The sequence below is a fragment of the Squalius cephalus genome (genome assembly GCF_949319135.1).
Source record: "Squalius cephalus genome assembly, chromosome: 1".
Taxonomy (NCBI): Eukaryota; Metazoa; Chordata; class Actinopteri; order Cypriniformes; family Leuciscidae; genus Squalius; species Squalius cephalus.
Genome location: NC_137122.1, coordinates 48,088,032 through 48,110,587, shown reverse-complemented (window position 1 = coordinate 48,110,587; position 22,556 = coordinate 48,088,032). Strand labels below are relative to the sequence as shown.

General features: G+C 37.7%; 1 protein-coding gene across 4 annotated transcripts in view; it reads left to right on the top strand.

Annotated features, from left to right (window-relative positions):
- usp43b (ubiquitin specific peptidase 43b) overlaps positions 1-22,556 on the top strand; it is a 74,284-nt gene that overhangs the window by 45,743 nt on the left and 5,985 nt on the right. For all 4 annotated transcript variants that reach the window (XM_079876279.1, XM_079876278.1, XM_079876277.1 and 1 more), the window contains exons 8-14: positions 34-145; positions 1,808-1,911; positions 9,150-9,227; positions 9,304-9,433; positions 12,247-12,592; positions 16,987-17,145; positions 22,329-22,487. In XM_079876279.1, the coding sequence (XP_079732405.1) occupies positions 34-145; positions 1,808-1,911; positions 9,150-9,227; positions 9,304-9,433; positions 12,247-12,592; positions 16,987-17,145; positions 22,329-22,487 (1,088 nt within the window). The remainder of the gene's footprint in view (positions 1-33; positions 146-1,807; positions 1,912-9,149; positions 9,228-9,303; positions 9,434-12,246; positions 12,593-16,986; positions 17,146-22,328; positions 22,488-22,556) is intronic.

Genomic DNA, 22,556 nt, shown 5'->3' with positions numbered 1-22,556 from the left:
AAACACATTAATCTCATGTCTGTTTATCTGCAGATTTGGCCCTCCATTTCTGATGAGAGAGGACAGATCAGTGTCGTGGGACCAGCTACAGCAGAGCATCCTCAGTAAACTCTACTATCTAATGATCAACGGATCACAGGCACATGTGAGAAGAACTTTATGACTACCATACTTCATGGAGGTTTTCATTCAGTATACTAATTTAACTAATGGAGTATAAGAGTTTAACTCTAGATAAATGATGGATGCAAGAAAATACAAAATATGTGCAAACTTTAAACAGCCAATCCCAAAAAAGACAATCGCAATTCAAGATCTTTAGGTTTCAGAGAATCAGTAGTTAGTTGGAGGCTGATGACGGAGTAAAGTCCCTCACAAGATTCCATCACTTCCTCTAAAACAGGGGTGCCCAATCCTGCTCCTGGCGATCGACTGTCCTGCACAGTTCATCTCCAACCCTAATCAAACACACCTGAAGCAACCAATTAAGGTCTTCAGAGCATGTCAGGATCACTTGAAAATTAAAGGCAGGTGTGTTTGATTAGGGTTGGAGATAACCTGTGCAGGACAGTCGATCGCCAGGAGCAGGGTTGGGCACCCCTGCTCTAAAACATCTTCCTGTCACTTTCTTGTGATCATCCCTATTGCTCTTCAGCAGTTGCTTGCTGCCCCCTGCTGGGTGCTTTCAGACACACCAGCCAGAATAAAACAGTGTCAGTCCACATCCAGGGCCTTTTAATAGGTGTCTACGGACCCCTGGGGGTCAGTGAAGGTACTACAGGGGATCTGCGTACAGATTTATACACACACTGCTGTGCAAATGTTTGGGGTTAGTAAGATTTTTATTCATTTATTTATTTATTTTTGGGAAAGAAATTAATTATTTTATTCACAAAGGATGACAATAGCTGACCTGAAATGCTGTTCTTCTGGACTTTCTATTCTATTTTAAATCATGGTTTTCACAAAAATATTAAAAGGTTAGTTCAATCAAAAATGAAAATTATCCCAATTACTATCCAATGACTATCTTCTTTCAGACAAACACAATCTGAGTTATATTAAAAAATACCTTGGCTCTTCCAAACTTTATAATGGGAGGGAATATGCCATCATATGCCAGAACTCGACTCTCTTGTGAATGTGTGGACGGTTGTTACCGGAAGATAGTGATTACAGTTTATAAAGTTATAAATATGGATATTTTTCTTACAAAACACTTCAGAAGGCCTTTATTAACCTCTGGAGTCGTGTGGATTACTTTTATGATGGATGGATGACCTCTTTGGAGCCTTACCATTCAGGCACCATTCACTCCCATTATAAAGCTTGGAAGAGCCAGGACATTTTTTAATATAACTCCAACTGTGTTTGGCTGAAATAAGAAAGTCATATACACCTAGGATGGCTTGAGGGTGAGTAAATTATGGGATAATTGTAATTTTTGGGTGAACTATCCCTTTAAGCAGCACAACTGTTTTCAACATTGATAAGAAATGCTTCTTGAGCAGCAAATCATCATATTAGAATGATTTCTGAAGAATCATGTGAAACTGAAGACTGGAGTAATGGCGATATATACTGTACGTATATATATATATATATATATATATATATATATATATATATATATATATATATATATATATATATATATATATATATAGCCATCTGCGGTCACTTCTCTGGCTTGATGTTTATAACTGCATATTTTACAATATCACAATGCCCATATTGAAGCATTAGTGTAGTTGCACCTTCATGACAATGGCAGAAATCGATATTGTCTCCAAATCTTTTTCATTAGAATTTCAGGGTGCTGTTCAAGATTCGTGTTGTTGGAGGATCTGCATCTTATAGCTACTTAAATCCTCAAGACGGACGGCCGCTTTATCACCCTGCAGTGGACAGGTAATATTGCGTGTGTGTGTGTGTGTGTGTGTGTGTGTGTGTGTGCTCAAATACATGGATCAGAACAGAATGTAAGCGGATTTCATCTTTCTGAGTAGCCAATAACAGCAATTCAGTTCAGAGGACGTTTTGAAACAGTTTTCCAGGTTCTGACATAAGCATTTAATTTTTTATCACGCTTAATATATAAAATTAAACAAACATTCAGTTCAGCTTTATTTATTATTCATTGTTAGCACCATTTCATAATGCATAGTACTGTACAGTATTTACAGATATAGTCATATTGAGTTTATAAAAAAAAAAAAAAAATATCTTAAACATCAAAGTAAACCTCTGAGCTGCTGCTAATATTTTTTCACACTCATAACATGTATATACAGACCTTAAGGAGTTTGTTAAATCACACTGGGTTAAATTATGACATCAGCCCTCGAAACCATAAAATACTGTCAGCTATGTTTTTAAAGATGACACTAATCTCATAATCATCTTAACGTCGTCTTACACATATTCCTGCTGAAATTCTCTTGATGATCAGTAACGGTTCCTGACCGCAAATTTAGGTAGGGCAGTTTCTGGGTCTTGGCTCTTGTTTGTGATACCCATTTTGTAAGATTTATATTCTAAATCATAAACACATGCATACACACTTTTTGCAGAGGTTGCGTTATTCAACCAGAGGGTGGCGCTCTAATATTGATGGTCAGACTTTAGTACACGTGACAAATATATAATGCTATCTTAGAATTGGCTTAATGTAGTACTTACTGCCTCTGTTTTTTTTTGTTTTTATATTACAAGATTATGGAGGAATTCCAGGGAGGAAAATAATGTCATGACTATTCTCAGAACAAACATAAAACAAACGTAACAGAACGATATAAAGACTATTCACTTGAGCATGTTTAAACTAAAGGATTTATACTTTTATTAATTTGATACGATGCTCCACATAGGAAGAACAGACATGCCAACTAGTGACTGACCTGATATACATGATAGACATGGCTTAAGCGGATTCATATCGTTTTGGTCTGGATCAAGGTTTCCGTAACGTAAGCATGAAAAAAAGCGGGTTAGTCTGAAATCTGCCCCAATGGCTCTCAATTAGAGCACACTGCAGTTCCATATATTTACTTTTGAAAAATTGTGGGACGCTGTAGACACACTTACAGCTTATTATTGACTCAGTTTATATAAAGGTCTATGTTTTGGACCTATGTTATTATTTTAGTAGGGCTCTGCCCCACCTGCCCTTACAGAGTAACGAGCCACAGCAGTTGATGATTCTCTTGTTCATATTCTATAATAATAATATGTTTATTTTGTATAGCGCCTTTCTACAAACTCAAGGTCGCTTTACAACAGAGGTCCAATAAACATGACAGCAGGCATTAAGACAAGCATGAATGTACACTGAATGTAGAGAAATATAACTGAGAAACATAACATACATAACACATGTTTATGTTATGAGAAACATAACATACATAACATGAACCAGATCATTAGACTAGGGATGAGAGAAACATAAGGTCAAATGATATGTTTTAAGGTGGGCTTTGAACTCTTATACAGAGGCGTCGCAATAGGGCAGGCAAGCCAGGCAATTGCCTTGGGCCCCGCATTTTAAGGGGGCCCCCGAGGGCTGATCATTCAAACAATCAGGAATGTTAATATAAAGACGCAGCAACATCTCCGCATCCCCCTTAGTGGGTCCCTCTCTCGTTACCTTGTTATGCTTTTACCGTCTCGCCTCAGCAGCCTTTTTCAAACTGGAGCAGCGCTTACTTGCGGTAATTAGCAAATGCATGATTTGATTTGTTAAACATGAAAAGGACTTATCCGTCTGGCATGGCCGCTCGCTCTAACCTTAACATAGATAAATGTTCGCTATTATTAGGCGCATATCCAAGTGTTTGTGCAAGTGTGGAGCGCGCACTGCATGACATGGAGGCGCCGACGCGATTACTTGCATTTTCCTATAAACAGTGGAAACAACTTAAAATACTCAATTTCTGGCCATACAGAAAAGAATAATGCATCAGTCGCAACTACTTTTATTTGAGTAAACGCACAATAACAAGAAAACTTTGTGCTTTTGTAAAATAAAATAAAACAATCAGGGCGCGCTTTCATGGACTGTGAATTGGAGCGCGTCTCAAAAATAAACAGAAACACAGCGTATAGGCTACTAGCCTCACATACATGAGAAATATATCTATATAAAGCTTGAAATGTCCACTTTTAAACAATACATTTACTATAGTTGACATTATTTCATTAGTAATAAGTATCCAGCTCGTTACATTAAACTTGAGTAAACAATTAGTTAATGAACTAATAAAACAATAAAACAAATGTTAAATTAAGATGCTAACTATTTCTAAATAGCATTGCTTGTTCCACCACGCAAATGCATGTTTTAAAGGTGACAATCTGTTACACATTTGAAGATTTACTGTCTATCTTGAAAATTGTTGTATTGTATTGTATCTTCTGTTATAAAGATGAAGATTGACATTTCGTTAATTAAAAAAATAAGCACGCAATGCTGTACAAAATAAACAACTTATGTTCTGTTAGATGTTCTGTTTTAACTACTTTTTGAATTTTGTGTAATAATATCTCTAAGCAATGAAGATATATTAACCAAAAAATCGTATATATTATATAAAACATATATATAAAAAAAGGGCCTCATTGATTAATTTTGCCTGGGGCCCCCACTCAGTGTTGGTTCGCCTCTGCTCTTATAATGAGGTTGCAAATATGTTGGGGAATAGAATTGCAGAGCGATGCAGAAACCCCTGTCCCAAACGATGCTAGTTTGTGGTGTGGGACCAGCAATAGGCCAGATTCAGAGGACGTAAGACTGCAGGCTTTTAAACTAAAGGGATGGTTCGTAGTAATTTCATCCTAGGGTCCTTTGCATCATGACCTCGAGCCGAAGTGTTGATAACTTAGTGTTAACTAATAATTGTTGCAAACTGGTACTACCAACAAAATATTAGTGCATTCCTGGAACTGGGCGTCGTTACACTATATCCCTATGCATTGCTTTCATAGCAAAGATGATATTTATTACTGGGCAGCAAATATTAGCAAAATTCACAGCTGGTATAATTCTCCCCATGTAGGTTAGAAGCACTGTCCTGCTCTTCGTCTTTGTTTCCTGCCTTAGTATGTGCTCCTTTTTCCAGTCGCTCCTCAAAATACACTACAAATCCAGTTGTATTCTTCTCTTAGGATTTGGAGGCAATTCAGACAACATTTTAAACTTGCTTCTGCTTCTCTTTATGGTCCTATTTGCAATAATCATTTATTTGTGCCTTCAACCTTAGACTCTGCTTATGTTCTATGGAAAAATAGAGGCCTCTCATATTTTTCCAATTTATTTTAAATTCAACTCATTAAATGAGTTTTTGCAACATTTTCTGAGTTGAACTGCAGAGAAATTCAATATACTACAGTCTAACTTTTTTTTTTTTTTAAATACGCAATTTTGTTCATTCTCACTGTCCTTCCTTTTAGGCGAGACCATGAAGGTCTTTGATTGTGATGAGAAGTACCTTGTATTGCATACGGAAACAAATGGGTAGTCAATGTAATCTGCGTAGAACAGGAGTAATGTGGGAGTATTTGGTATATGTGAGGACCCTGGCTGCGGAGTTCTGAATATATTGGAACTTATTTAGTGTTGTAGTGGGAGAATTAGAGTAGTCTTGGCGGGAAGTAATTACAGCATGAACGTGGGTCTCAGCATCGTTGATATTTACGAAGGGATGTAAATGAGCAATATTCTGGAGGTGGAAAAAAGCAGATTTGGTAAGTGATAAGATATGAGTAGAGAAAGAGAGGGAAGAATCAAAAAGTATACCCAGGTTTTTAACAGTGGTGGACGGTCAAACTAGAAAACCCAGCAATATTAATATTGTCAACACAGAGACGGGATGTAAATTGAGGTGGACTAACCAGAAGTATATTTGTTTATCAGTGTTTAGTTTGAGAAAATTACTGGTCATCCATGCATTTATTTCATCAATACAAGCCGAAATGGAGTTGGTGGGGAAAGGAGCAGTGCATTAGGAACGAATGTAGAGCTGGGTGTCATCTGCATAACAATGAAAGTTAAAGCCCTGATGACGGATAATGTGACCTAAGGGAAGTATGTAGATGATGAAGAGTAAAGGCCCAAGAACAAAACCCTGTGGAACACCATGTGAGACGGGGCAGTAGTGGACTTAAGGCCGCCACACACTACAAGATATTCATGGCAATTTTGGACTAAATTCTCCCCTTCCGACAATCCTAGGTAAAGTCCTGATTATCTTGATGGTTCTACAGATCATCTAATCAGATTTTCCTGTGTTGTGAGGTGTGTTAAGATTGACTGAATCTGCTTGGAAGAACATCAGATGTGTGAGGGGAACCCTGAGGACAAACACGTGCACGCTCTGGAGATTATCTCATGAAATGAAACGATACCCAATCAGACAGTGAGCTGACGGAAGACTCACCTCCAGCTTGCGCTGTAACACGTAAAGTCCATGTTCACACCATCTCCACTAACAATTTTCTTTTTATTCCCCTGCAAATTTTCTGTAAAAAGCATTCTATACACTATAAGTGCCATTTCTTCTTGCTGGTCATCTGCCACGTTTGTTTACTCTAAAGTCACATGTGTTATAATTTATTGTTTCAATATCTTAGAGAAACTAATTTAAGTGAGAGGATATAGTTTATTTTTATTTTTACAATGTATATAGTAGACATTCTGGTCCACAGTCCATACAAGTTGGTGGCGGTAATGCACCAATATGTTGTTTGCCAATAAACCCTAGAAGAAGAAGAAGAAGAAGAGATTTTACGAGATTTCCCTTGTTCACAGACGGGACTCTGGTTGTTTGTGAATGGAATCTGTTAGTGTGGTGTGCTTTCCAGGCCACTTTGCGGCACTCCACACGGAGCACAATGGTTAACCCAGTGATTTCTTATCAACATTTTTGTGGTCTCTCTCACATTTTGAAAATCTTATAAGATTTTTTAAAAATCATTTAGTGTGGCCCGGCCTTTAGTCTGACGGTTAGAAATGTAATACTGACGGTCAGACAAGTAGGAAATAAACCACGACAGGACAGTTCCAGAAATTCCAAGAGCAGAGAGTCGTGAAGTGAGAATACTGTAAGAAATGGTGTCAAATGCAGAGGAGATGTCAAGGAGAATTAAAGTGCAGATGGAGCCTCAGTCGATGGCCATAAGAAGATCATTTACAACCCTGAGGAGTGCTGTCTCAGTTCTGTGGAGAAAACCTGATTGGAAGTATTCATAAAGGTTGTGTGATGACAAATAGTTGTGAAGTTGAGCAGCCACCACTTTCTCGAGCAGCTCTGAAAGATGTAAGATGTGATGTTAAATAAATAAGCACCATTTTGACTCTACCGCTTCTGCACGAGATAAGAATACCTTTTAAGTGTGCTTTCACACTAGTACTTTTGGTGCGAACCCACACAAGTTTGATTGATGTCAGAGTTCGGATCGTATGGATGATGCAAACACTGTTTTCCGAACTTGTGTGCAAACCTGCAAACTGAACCCGAGTCGGCATAAAAAGGGTGATCCGAGGTACGGTTGATGTAAACTCTGGGATGGTTCGCTGCTAATATGAACGCAATCGTACTAACTAGTGAACCACTATTGTGTATGTATGTGTGTTCTCACTCACTTTTCTTCTTCTTCGCGCCTTCAGCAGAAACAGACTCTAGGGTTCTTTAGAACATTAGCATTACATTCGCGGCAGATAGACACAAGCGCCGCTATGTGTGGATGATTTGAAATCAAAACCAAAGGTAAAAAAAAAAAAAAAAAGTGTTGCAAGTACATCTGTGGGCCCTTCCCAAATGGCACACTTCATTTACACTTTCGGTCTTGTGGACTTACAATGGCTGCCGCGTGCGCACGCATTTAGTAATCTTTTTTGCAGTCAATATGCAACCATTTGATGCACACTTTTGCTGAGCCTGCACCCTAAACGAAGACCGTGAATGTTTCGGGGGCCATTTGGGACAGGGCCTATTAATTTTGTCACTTTCTCTTTCATAGTCGTTAACTAGCGACATGAGTACATGGCTGCAGCTTGATGAAGCAAGCGCATCCCAGCTCGGACACAAATTATACAATGTGAACAGAGACCAGCAGGGGAAGGAGGAGAGAGAAGCAGTAGGTCTGGTTTGGACCAAGCAATCTAGCCAAGTGTGAAATCACACTTATTTCTTGGGTCGAGAAAGAGACAGAGTTTGAAATATATTTCCTCCTTCCCTACCACAAAACCCTTTCTCTATCTGGATGTGCTTAAATCCACATTAAGAACGCTTTCCATATCACACATCTGCATTTCAATAAGCCAACAGAATGCAAGTTAATGTGTTCACATGCTGTGCGAAAAATGGGATAAGAGACAACAATTTTGCTGTTTCAGTTGGTTTATACTTAAGCTGTTTATGACCTTACAACAATAAAGGAAAACGGGTTAAAGCATTTACATGACCATCAGTTAAGAACAGGCATGTAAACGCACTCTAGACACTTTGTGTCTACCCTTTTGCTTTTCAATCAGCAATCAATAGTTTTATATTTCTCCATCTTTTTTAATGTTATTCTCAATGCTTCTTGTTATTATAGTTCTTTCCTTGCACCTTTGTCTTGCACCTTGTTTTTTTATTTTTTTTTTATCGATTTTCTAATAGTTTTTTGCTGTTTAGTTTGGTTCATGGCTTACAACTCATTTACAAAGACTAATTTAAAATCTCTAAGAAAAAAATGTATGGGAAAGATTCAGATAGCAACACCCTATAGCAATAACTCAGAACATCTTTGTATAATCGTATAGCAAAAATAATAATAATAATAATAATAAGTCACATTTACTTTTCTTTGATTATGAAACAGTATTATTAAAGCAGATCACTATTTATCTAGCTCGCATTTTCATCATGCTCTGATGCTGCGTGGTTAGTATATGAGGTCAAATATTATTCAAACATGGTTATGCCTATATGCAGTGGCTTTGTAACTTTTATTTGGAAACCAGAAATCAAAAAGAAAGCAAAAATAGAGTAAGATTGTACTTTACTGAGAATGAACTCATGATACAGAGTCCTTTTATAACATAAAAAAAATGTGTATGTCTGTTGATTTCCTTTGCAATCCCTTTGGCTTGTTTTTTATCTCCTCAGAGCTCTAAAGCTGTGCGGCTCAGGTGGACCTCCACATGTGAAGCTCATTGTTGAGTGGGAGCACAGAATCAAAGACTGGTAATGTAATCTTTTATTTCCTTCTGAGTACGTGCGAAAATACAGAGAATTGACTCTGCACTTTGTTTGTTTGCAGTCTGTTTGGTAATATCCAAGAGGAGGTGGTGAAGGACTCGGAAAGCGTCCGTGCTCAACAACAACACCACGTTCAGCAGCACAGCTGCACCCTGGATGAGTGCTTTGAGCTGTACACCAAAGAAGAACAAGTAAACAACACAAAAACACACATTATACTGAATATTAGCAGCAGAATGCAATGGAAAATCACAACCAAGTTTAAATTTAAGACTAAATTTAGCCAGTTAGTTGGTATATTTTTTTCTCCACCTATTAAAAAAGTGAAGCGAACTGCTGTTACACAAAATGTCAAAATGCAGCTTGGCCAGACAGATCATTTTTAGCCTTTTGTAATTTGTAATTTTGAAATGTTATGATTTGGGTGATTTTTATTATTTAGTATTTTTTTTTTTATTCTGGAAATGCAAGCGCCGTTCTCCCTCTCTTCAAGTAACATTCATTATTTCAGATAAACATGCATAACAGCTGAGACCTGGACATTTTCTGAAACACATGATTGGGATGTTATTCTTTGATTCTGAGCAACTATAACAGTAACATTTGCTCTTGTGCAGCAGGTGTTTCTTTCTATTTGAAAGAGGACAAAACAGGAAAAGATTAACAATGGGAAAAGTATTGTGCTTTTTATAGTACAATGGAATATAATCAACACGTAAGAATTACATGCATGTGGTTCTAGAGAACTGAACCAGCATAACTTTCTTCTGTGGAACACAAAAGGGGGCACTGTCTTGCTCTTTTCCATATCGTGAAAACATACAGTAGTAACCACTGGCTGTCAAGCTCCAAAAAGACAAAAAAAGCACCATAAAAGTGGTCAAATTTAATTTGCACTCATTTGTTATTGACATTAAAAATGCAAGTTTGAATATATGTACATTACTGTTTAAAAGTTTGGGGTCAGTAAGGTTTTTATTGCTATTTAAAAAAAAAAATACTAAGCAGCACAAGAAATAGGGGTGTGACGAGATCTTATGCTATGAGATCTCGCGATATTAAAACGCGACGTTATTTCTCGTCGAGGTGAAAAACATGATTGTCTCGCAATACCAGCATGACGGAGTTGATTTTGTGGCAGTTTGTTTGGGTTTCCAATAATGTGCGTTTGGGAACCCATATAAAGTCTGACACGCTTTGTTTCATTGCAAAGTGTTGCACTGTCATCATTTACATGTGTGGAGCGCGTCTCAGCTGTATAGAAGCTGTAGCATTTCTATCATCAAAAAGTGGCCAAATATTAAAGATTAAGTGATCATTTGAATTAAATGTTGTTTGGCCAATATTAAAGGCGACCTATTATGCGCCATTTTACAAGATGTAATATAAAGTCTCAGTTGTCACCAGAATATGACTGTAATTAAGTTTCAGCTCAAAATACCCCACAGACGATTTTTTATACCATGTTGTAAATGCCTATTTTTGATTGGAAGGAAAAACATGCTGTTTTCGTGCATGTATCTTTAAATGCAAATGAGCTGCTGCTCACCGCTCTCCTTTCTAGAAGAGGGTGGCGCCTCGTGCCTCCAATACTCTGCCAAAAACTAAAACATCTGTTTGGTTTTGATTATCAAAACCAAACAGTGACCGCTATCGTGGACACGCTCAAGTGACATTGCAGTTCTTCATCATAAATGAAAGTTTATTATCTGCATGCATTTTAAAGCCATATCAGTCTAAACTTCAGATATGTGGTTTTCTGAGTGCACACACCTGAAGCATGCACACAGAAAGATGGCTGCGCTTAAACTGTCAAATACACACAAGATTATGTCAAAAACACACAAAGTTCACATAAACATAGTTGGTTATGTCTGTGAACGTAAACAGCAAGTAAAAAAAAATGTGCATGTGTATATTAGATCTGTGTATTAAAGTGAAAGCATCATAATATACAGTACCTACTGATATATATGCTATTAATATGAATCAAACAACAAAAGGTAAACAGAAAATCACTCACTACTCTTGATTGAATAACTTAGTACCTTTAATAAGAATACATTTCTTACTTGAATGCTCCTGGTGAATGCTCTGGCTTGGAGATAAACATGGCATACTGTGTACAGCTCACTCGGGACGGGGTCTATGCTAATAGGGCTGAGTCCGTCAGCGGGGCCTAAGCATACGGCTTGTTCTGAGATACTGCTTATGATTTATGGGGATTAAAAAAGAGGAGTGGGTGGATTTTTACCTTTTATGTTGTGTACACACACTGCCGACACATTTATGTTCAAACTCCATGTAAAGGTGAATTTTTTTGCATAATAGGTCCCCTATAACAAGGATTTTAACAAGCTCGATTACAAAAAGTGACAGCACTTGACTTTGTCAAATAAAAGATATATTTCATCATTGAAGATTTCTTAAAAACTGTTAAAATATTTAACACATTCTTGTGAACCCAATATCGTTTATCGTCTTGTTTCGTGAGATACTGTAAGTGTACCATCACACCCCTTGTAAGAAATCTTCTTGAGCATCAGTTCATCAGATTAGACTGATTTCTGAGGGATTATGACACTGAAGACTGGAGTAATGATGCTGAAAATTTTTAAATATATTAAAAATAAAACATTTCAAATTGTAATAATATTTCACAATATTACTGTTTTTTGTGCAAATAAATACAGCCTTGGTGAGCAGAAGAGAATTATTATTTTTTAAATATTATAAAACGTCTTGTATCATAAAATATCTTACCGACACCAAACTTACAATGGTAGTGTAAATACAAATGAGAATTGGATCATATTTGCATTTATATACTTTATTTAAAAAAAAAAAAAATTGAAATTAATTTCATAAAATAAGTTTTAGAAAGTTCTAAAATAGTCACCATCATTTCAATCTGTCAGGACCATTAATTAAGTCCAAAAAAAGCACTCAAATAATCTTTCCTTGAGATGTACTAGTATATCATTTTTCATCCATGTTTACTTAGCTGGCCCCTGACGATGCATGGAAGTGCCCTCACTGTAAGCAGCTGCAGCAGGGCACAGTGCAGATGAGCTTGTGGACCCTCCCAGACATCCTCATCCTTCACCTCAAACGCTTCCGACAGGTGGGAGAGCGGCGTAACAAGCTCTCTACGCTGGTCCACTTCCCCCTCATGGGCCTTGCTATGGGCCGCCATGTGGTCAAGAGGAGCAACTGTGTCCGTCCACCGCATGGCTGGAAACAACAGGCCCATCACAGGTCTGAAGCCAGCCGGCACTCACTCGATTTCCTATACGACCTGTACGCTGTGTGTAACCATCATGGAGGCATGCATGGAGGCCACTACACAGGTGTGTGAGCAAAAGAGAAATATGTCTACAATGATCTAAAAGGTGCCTTTTAGTAAAACCTGATGAGACAAAATTTGTACTTAAACTGTAACTTTTATTTTATTGTAACCAATTTTCAACTTCACTTTGCTTTGTTACAATGTCGGTAGTATATGTAAATGAACAATGTCTACTCGTTCTCCGTGTTACCTGGACTGAGAAATTCCCACTTATTTTGTCAGCAAATGTTTTGACAGCTTCAGGGCTTTCGTGAAAACTACAGATTATACTTCTGCATTTTTGTATCCCCACCCACAGACATAGACTGAGTAAACAGAAAAGTTATTGTAAGGGTAGGTTTATCACTGAAAATTGTATCGTACTTCATCTACTCTTTAAACATCATTGTGGTAAAAATGAAATACTATGACAACAGCTTTCTTACCTGTATGCAACACGTTTTGCTTCAGGTGGAACTGACACAATGACAGTGTTCATGGTCATCCAGTTTGAAATGTTGACTACAATTTTTTTTTTTTGTCTCAGCAATCTCTCTATTTTTACGATTCTTTGCGGCCTTTAGCCACAACCTACAAAATTGAAATTAATTTCAAGGTCGCCCTTTAAGGCAAAAAACTACAGGCAAGACCATTGTTCCCTTTCAAGGGAACTCGTGCTGCGTCGATTGATGCTGTGGGAATGCTCTGCGTGATTGCGTCTTGAAGCACGTGTTAATAAATCAGTCCAATGGTGTGACGGGACGTCAGAGGCGGGTGACGTCACGAACCAAGAAACTATAAAACATGTTTCTGTGTCTTGAGTTAGCGTTACATGTGAAATTGTTTGTCTTATTTGGTGACTTGTTTGCATGTAAATTGTTGTAGGCCTATATACGTGTCGCACTTAAAAAAGTTTGAAAACCACTGACCTAGATTATAGATGGAAAAGACCATTTATAGACAATACAGGCAATTTATTAAGGAAATATATACTCTATAAAGCTAACAGTTATAGCCCTGCAGACTGTAGGAACGGTTCTCGCCTGCCTCGATTCAACGGGGTACTTCCCTCAGTGGTCGACCCCGAGCAGGCTTTGGTAGTGGAACAAGAGGAGAGGGTTGTGGCTTGAGCCCCCCCTCAATGAAAAAAGCCTGGGGGTCGAAGCTGCACTATCGGCTGTTATTCTCTTGAGGAAGGTTTCGGGAAAGAGGTACTGACGCTAAGCGTAGACCTCTCAGGGCAGTCCCCCTGGAGGTAAGTGACAAGTTCGCATATCTCAGTGTCCACACAAGTTCGTTGCAGACTGTTAGGGCTCATGGCAGCTGCATCCAATGTGATACCTTTTGGCCTGCTGTACGTGAGACCCTTACATTGGTGGCTCAGGACCAGGGGGTTTCCCCAAGGGGCAACCCGTTTTGCACGATCAAGGTTACACCCAGATGCCTTCGTTCCTTGGTCATGTGGAAGAAGACTTGGTTCCTGTCCCAAGGCCCAGTGTTGGAAGCATCCTGTCATCGCAAGACTGTGTCGACAGATGCATCCCTCATAGGGTGGGGTGCGGTCATGGAAGGCCGCTCGACTCAGGGTCTGTGGTAGGAGCATCATCTCTCTTAGAATATAACTGCCAAGAGATGTTAGCTGCATTGCTAGTGATAAGGCATTTCCTCCCAGATCTCAGAGGCCACCATGTTCTATTTCAAACAGACAAAAGTGGTCTTGTGTATAAATCATCAGGGGGGTCTGAGGTCGCGCCCTCTATACAGGCTGGCACACCAGATCCTCCTGTGGTCCCAGGGCAAACTGCTCTCGCTCAGAGCACTTTATATCCCTGGGCACTTGAATTGGGAGCAGACGTCCTGTCAAGGCAGGGACTGAGGCCCGGGGAATGGAGACTCCACCCCTAGATGGTGGAATAAATGAGGCGGACGTGGACCTGTTTCCATCTTACAAGAAACAACTGATGTTCCACTCTGGTTCTCCCTCACGCATCCAGCTCCACTGGGGCTGGATGCCATGGTACAGACGAGGCCGAAGCTTCATCTGTACACATTTCATCCTCTAGACATCAAAAGCCTTGTTGTCAGGAGTCTCCCTCAAAGATGTTTGTGATGCAGCAGGTTGGTCAGCCCTGCACACATTTGTAAGATTTTTCAGCCTTGACCTGTGGGTCTCAAGTGCTTTCGTCCTGAGTCGTGCCTATACAGTTTCACACCAAGACAGGCATTTGACAGCATGGCGAAGTGGGTATTTAGTTCCCCAAAACGTCCGCTGGGACGCAGCAGGAGTTCCCTCGAAAGGGAATGTCTCAGGTTATGCATGTAACCATGGTGCCCTGAGAGGGGAACGAGACACTGCGTCCCCTTGCCATACATCCTGCATGCCTGGGAGCAGCTTGTTTCAGCCTATCAAAAGCTGATGCTGTTGTGTTGCTGGCTTCCCTTCATAGCTTCCGCCTTATGCCGGCACACATCATAATTTGACGCAGCACCAATCAAGATTGGACTAGTTGCTCACGTGCTTCAGATGCAGGCGTGCTGAAGGCATTTCCCAAAGCATCAGCTGGAATGCAGCGTCTAGTTCCCCTCTCAGGGAACCAAGGTTACATGCGTAACCTGAGACGTTTTTCAAAAAAACAAAAATAAAACACTTGAGCCTGCAACCAACGGTTTAGGATTTATGAGTGATTTCATACTTTTGATCGCTGTATCAACACTGCCAGGCCAATTGGGGTGAGCCTCGGTGACGTTGTAGATGGGGTGGGTACTACTATCCTTCAAAGTTTCAAGTCTTACGGTTTGGTCTGCCCGAATTTTGAAAATCCTGAAAAGGACAATAGGGTTTCAGCGCTACACACTGGAACTCCTAAAAAATGTATAAATGTCTAATGTCAGCTGATAATGATAAATAAAAATTTAAAAAAAACTCTAATATTGCATAGTATCTGAAATTTACTGAAATAATAAAACAATCCCTTTAAGCACGTCCACAGATCACCTGTGTCCAAAATGATGGGGTTGTTTAGCAGTGTTGCACATTGTGAGATCACAGTCGGATTTATGGAATCATTATTAGGGAAGAACACTTGAAAATTCACCACATCTTCTAGATCCAGGGTCCTGGGGAGAGGATTCACATTTCATTGAGATATTGACCCCAAACAAATTTCAGGAACCAGCTATTTAGGGCAGGATGCTTGATTCAGATTATGCAAGGCGATGGTCGGGTCACTTCCGTCCATCTGACTGCAACTAAAGCACATAGTTAAAAGCCCATGGAAAAAGGCGACACAAGATGGCTCCTGATTTTCACCCAGGAGGAATGGGAAAAATATTCCAGCCTCATTTCTGCACAAGCTGCTGGATAGAATTGGCAGAAATTGCCAAGTATAGTAGCTGTCAGAGAAGAAACTTTGCTGAAGCTGAAATCATTTGGATACTTCAACGTACAAGCCAAAATACTAAATATTTTATCTGAGAATTTTGTGCTAATTCATTTACACTGCAAACCCCCTTTCGACAGAGTTTTTTTTTTTTTTTTTTTTTTTTTAATTCTGTTTGTAATTCTGTTTTTTTGTAAACTCTTTTTATTCTTGTTTTAGAACATCATAAACTTTAAAGAATTTCAGAAGCATACTAAGTTATTTTTCAAACTAGTTTACTCTTGAAACCCTGCATTGTGATACTGTGAATATCATTGGCTTGTTATTAATTACTTGTGATATTCCTCATTTGTAAGTCACTTTGTATCATTTTAAATCTATATTAAATGCACACTAGTGTTCAAAAGTTTGGGGTTAGTATGATTATCTTTGAAAGAAATTAATACTTTTATTTAGCAAGGATGCATTAAATTGATCAAAAGTGACAGTAAAGACATTTACTTTGTTGCAAAATATATATATATTTCGAATAAATGCTGTTCTTTTGAACTTTCTAATAATTAAAGGATCCTGAATGACTCTGTCACCGTTTCCAACTGAAAATCAGCATATTAGAATGTTTTTTAAAGGATCATGTGACACTGAAAACTAGAGTAATGATGCTGAAAATTCAGCTTTGCATCACATGAATAAATGTAATTTTAAAATGTATTAAAACTATTATTTTTAAAATGCAATCATTTTTCACAATATTACTGTTTTTACTGTATTTTTGATCAAGCCTTGGTGAGCGTAAGAGAACCCAAACTTTTGAACAGTAGTGTGCATGTACTTCATTTTGTTAGATTTATATGCGTACGTACAAATTTGTACATTTTATTAATGTTTTGCAGTGTAAGTACTTGTATGCATGTGTATGTAAATGTTTAAAATTAAAACAATACCACGGTCCAAGTAATTCTGGCCCCCGTGCAAGGCTATACTTGAGCATGAAGTAAACTGCATTCTGAATATAATGAATCTCTGTTTTGAACAGCATACTGCAGGAACTCAGTGGACGGTCAGTGGTACGCCTACGATGACAGCACTGTTGAGCCGGTGCCTGAAGGAGAAGTGTGCACTCGTGGTGCTTATATCCTGTTCTATCAGAGACGTGATGCCATTCCATCCTGGTCAGCTAACTGCTCACTAAAAGGTAAACACTCATATCTGCATTGCTGTATATCCTCATACCAAGGACAAAAAAACATACTAAAGAGTGCATTATCAAGAGAGTACAAGAATATTCTTTAAAAGTAGTAGTGTAGTTTTGTTAAGCATATCATTTCAGCCTGTCCGATGTGCTATCTCTTCATGAAATGTAACTTTACACTAAGAAATGTATGATTATTATTGAGTTTGTGTAGCAATGTATGTTGATAAGGGAAGAAGGAGGCGGGAATCGGCAAGATTCAACACTTTCATTTATCAAAATAAACAAAACACTCATGCCGTTCTCTCACGGCTCTCGGCCCAGCCCTGCTTGCCACAGTTTGAAAATAACATTACTGCTTTTGAATTACATTGTTAGAAAGATCGATACAAAGAAAAAAATATGCTTTGCTGTTCTTTTGAGGAATTGTTAGAAAGGGTGCTATTTAAAAATGCAATACTAACTCATTTTATTTTATTTTATTTTATTTTTACCAAAACCTCTACTCTACAGAACACTGAAATCGCTGCTAGAGTAACTTTATTTACCATTTATTTTACGCAAAATAGTGCATTCTAGGCTCTGAGTATCTATCCCACCATCTCAAGTTCAAATATTTGATGTATTTTTATATTATAATATTTTAAGTTATTTTTGTATCAGAAATGCTTAGCTGTAATAGTTCACAATATTACTGTTTTTACTATATTTTTGATCAAATAAATGCAGGTGGTGAGCATAAGAGACTTCCTTCAAAATCGTTAGAAAAATCTTTTCTGAAAGTTTTGAACAACTTGTATTGCATTACAATGATGAGAAAAAAGGCACAACCAATCTCTTGCTGACTCCAAGGGCTTTTCTACACAGTTCTCAACATCTTTCTCTCTCAACATCTTGAGAACCACATCTTCAGAATCCAAATATAAACTCAGAAATGACACAAATGAATTCAATAACCACTCCAGAGCGTACTTGATCCCTGTGCTGCCACAACAACCTTGGTGAGGGAATAGGAATAAAACACTTGCAGGAAGGACGAGCTGCTGATTAGCCTCACTGGGAACAGACATGGTTTCGAGTTGCTTGTCTCGTACATGTTCACACACATACACTGACAAAATTTTGTCACTTTCTTTTTCTGCCCAAATGTCTCTGCAACTGTTTTCCTTTCCTCTCCAGTCCTCTAAAGTTATGCTGTATGATTCTTCAACAAATCAAATCTACACAATGAAATGACATGTAAAAGTATCAAAGTTATATAACCTAAAAATGTATTATGACAACCGTATATCTCCATTGAAGCAAGCTGAGTGGGCGTTTTCATTTTATTCTCTATGGGGGGTGAAGGCTCGCACATCAAAAAGTCGAGCAGTGTTCATGCAACTTTATGCAAATAAGAGATGAAAAACACAGGGTGAAAGCAAACTGATATGAGATGAATTCAGTAACGTCTGTCTAAGCTTTTTTTAAATCTGCCTGTAGTGCTGGTGGACTCTGTGGTTAAATGGCATTCTTGCATATCATTAGATTTCGATTCAGATTTGAATGCATTTTGCATGCTTTCTTTGTAGCTATGTTTATTACAATCACAGACCACTCTCAATGAGAGTTCTCAAGTTTGGGATCGGTGAGATTTTTAAAAATGTTTTTGAAAGAAGTCTCTTCTGCTCACCAAGGCTGCGTTTATTTAATCAGAAAGACATTAAAAATGATTATATTGTGAAATAGTATTATAATTTAAAATAGCTGTTTTTTTTTTTATTGTGATATATTTTTAAGATGTAATTTATTCCGGTGATGGCAAAGCTGGATTTTCAGCATCATTGCTTCAGTCTTCAGTGTCACATGATTCTTCAGAAATCATTCTAATACTCTGATTTGCTGCACATTCTTATTATTATCAATGTATTTTTGATTCTTTGAATGGAAAGTTCAAAAGAACAGTATTTATTTGAAATAGAAATCATTTGTAGCAATATAAATCTTTACTGTAAAAATTAATGCATCCTTGCTGAATAAAAGTATTAATTTCTTTCTTTTTTTAAAAAAAAACTTACTGAGCACAATTTTTTGAACAGTAATGTAAGTTAAGAACATCAGCTTTGGTTGCATGAATCAAGTGCTTATCAGTAAGTAAATGCAATTAAAATGGGTTTGAATTTAAATTCATATTAAAAGACTAATGTACAGTAGTATAGTTATTGTTACGAACTGCTCCGAGACACGAAGGTTGAGATCCAGCTTTAATTAAGGGGCAAACCAGACACGTAATCCAATATACAGGCAATAGGTCAAAACACAGGTAGGCCAAACAAACAAACAAGGGTCAGAGGCAAAAAAAAAAAAAAAAAAAAAGAGACATGAAACCAGGGAAAACACTCGGAAATGCAGTGCAACAAAATACAAAACTTTGCAGTGAGTGAATGAGTGAACATAGTATAAATAGCCTGAGACTAACAGGGTAATGAGACACAGGTGAATGCAATCAGTGATGATCAGTCCGGGCAGTGAGTTATGGGAAATTTAGTTTGTGAGGGAGTGATAATAGTCTGGTGTGGAGTGCCCTCTGGTGGCTCTCAAGGGCACTCCAGCTGGTGACCGTTACAGTTATAATATGAAGTCTGAATTTCACAGGTAATTGAGATATTTAGCCATTACTCCTCTTAACAAAATCTTTACTTTTAGAATGTGTCTGCACACTGTACACATTCCAAATTTTATGGCAATGTTTTCTAAATGAGTGCTAAAATTGTAGTGTTAACAAAAAAAATTGACATAATTCGGGGTGAAATGGTCCTGAAAAAATAGTCACACATGTACTCCTCACAGTGAAAAATTACTGCATTGGAAATAAATTGGAAACTAAAAGTTTCAAAAATCTGGCAAATGTCTTTTTTAAAAGATCAAACTTAATTGCTGTTTCAAAGCATTCAAGATTTATGACAGTTGGAAATTTCATTTTCAGGTCTATGCTCAAAAGTAGAATAAACTAATTATAACTACGTAAATTTAGTACCATAAAATCCTGTAAAAATACAAATATTAAATGAAAAAACATTATCGAACTAAAATCATACATTCATTTCATTGAAGTAAAAAAAGTCATTTTTGACCACCAAGTGAAGGTCACCAGAGGTTTATAATCAAAACTGCATGCGTCTTGCAGAAGAACATTGTACGCCCGGTCTAAAATAGTCCGAATATTATTATAGGCGTATCATAGTGATTCAGGATAAGACAAAAAGATGGATTCATGCTGTACTCACTCATTATATCAATATTGTACATTTTGAAAAAAAAAGGTGCATAGTGTACCTTTAAGGTATGTTAACATATTTTCCATAGTGCTACAAGGCACAATTAAACGTGCATATTTTGGTATACTTTTGTAAATGGTCAATTTTGTATGTTTCAAGAAGATGGGATAAGAACAATGTTTCAGTGAGCTGCTCTTCAATGATATACTGAATCTTACATTAGGTGCTGTAATTAGTCATGAAATGTCATGCAGAGGCCTTAGGTTACTCCATCGTGGTAGTAATTAATTGATCTGTTATCAGTAGCTCCCATTGATTCACAGTAGAAACAAGTTCTGTGGAGTCTGAGCTCGACTGAGATAAACTGTTGTGAACCGCTTCAAGCTACAGTTCAAAATAAAGTAACTGATCTGTCAGGTTCACGTTTGTGGAGCTAAAGCGATCACCTTCAGTGTTGGCTGTTGTGCTCAGATCAAAGTTGTATGATTCACCTCCACACTAACGTGCCCCAGAGCATTTATGAAACTTTATAAACTCTCAAATATGTCTATTTGAAGCTTGTGATGTACTTCATCAAATAGTTCTCCTTTCTTTGTGATTTGTCAATCCTTATAATATGAAACTTTGCAGCCTAACCTGCTCATAAATATGAGAGCTCTTTTTCTCTGCATGTCTGATCCAGAGAACACGTTGTTCCTACTTTCCATAGCTGACTTAAAGGGATAGTTCGCCCAAGAATATGAAAACTCTTTTCAAATAATTGCTGTTCTTTTGAACTTTCTGGACAGCAAAAAAATTTTTAAAAAAAATTAAGCAGCACAACTGTTTTCAACATTGATGATAATAATAAATGTTTTTTTGAGCATCAAATCATCATATTAGAATGATTTCTGAAGGATCATGTGACAATGAAGACTGGAGTAATGATGTTGAAAATGTCACAATATTACTGTTTTTACTATATTGATTAAATAAATGCAGCCTTGGTAAGCATAAGAGGTTGAAAATATTTGATTAAATAAATGAATTAATGTATTTGATTAAATAGATGCTGCCTTGGTAAGCATGACCTCTTTCAAAAACATTAGGCTAAATACCATCCTTCCCACATAAAAACATGCATTGATTCTGTCAACCCGTCTGAGACATTTGTTATATGCTGCATGTTTCCCATGTTCTGTTACTCATTTTTGAAAGGCTATTGTACCAGCAGTCCATCTGCATCTCACAATCATTTGTATGCATGGCATAATACTTGTTTGGACCCATTCCATCTTATCTTCATGGGTGTTTAATAGAAACGAGACTCACACATACAAAGGCTAGAGCAAAATGAGAACAGGGTTCCTGGTATTTTCAGAAACCTTAAACGAAAATGCTTGACCATAATTCTGTTTGCTCAATTCCACAATGCTAGGATTCAGCTTAATGTGCATTTCAGTTTATTATCAGAAAACAAACAGCAGTCTGACTTGCATGAAATGGGTAATAGGAACTTTAAGCAACAGCCTCTGGTGGAACGGCAACGGCATTCTGACGTTCTATTGCGCATGCGCAACTTTACCTGCTACTTCGCAACGTTCTACTGTAACCGTCTACTACGTGAGAACAGCTGATTTGCTGTAGTCGTTACTACGTGAAAGATTAAGAAAGTTAATGTTATGTTTTATGTTATGTGGCATTGTAATTGTTTATGTATATCATTAAATGCCCAAAACAACGCTCTCCTGCTTTTTAAAATCACTTTCTTTATTTGTATTTTGTCAAATGATTAAATTATCCCCTATGCCTTACTCTTTACTGTTGCTTAGCGATTTTTGTGCTCTTTAGCTACGGCAGTTAAGCGTTTATTTCCGGCTGCCGTTGCCGTTCCATCAGCAGCTGTTGCTTAAAGTCCCTAATGTTGACTAGGCTACTTTTGACCCACAGGTTCCTCCAGCGTCTCTATATCAGATCACTGGCTCATCCGATTGAATGCAGACAACCGAATTTCCAATTCAACTAGCAAGCTGTCCAATTCATCTTCAGCTCCTGAGCCCCAAACACCACACGTTCCTGTCATCCATGAGCCTCTAAATGAAGATAATGGTCAGTAAACTCTTGATTTATGTCTACTACTCCTTTTAAAACAATTAGTGGTATTTCTTTTACAATTTA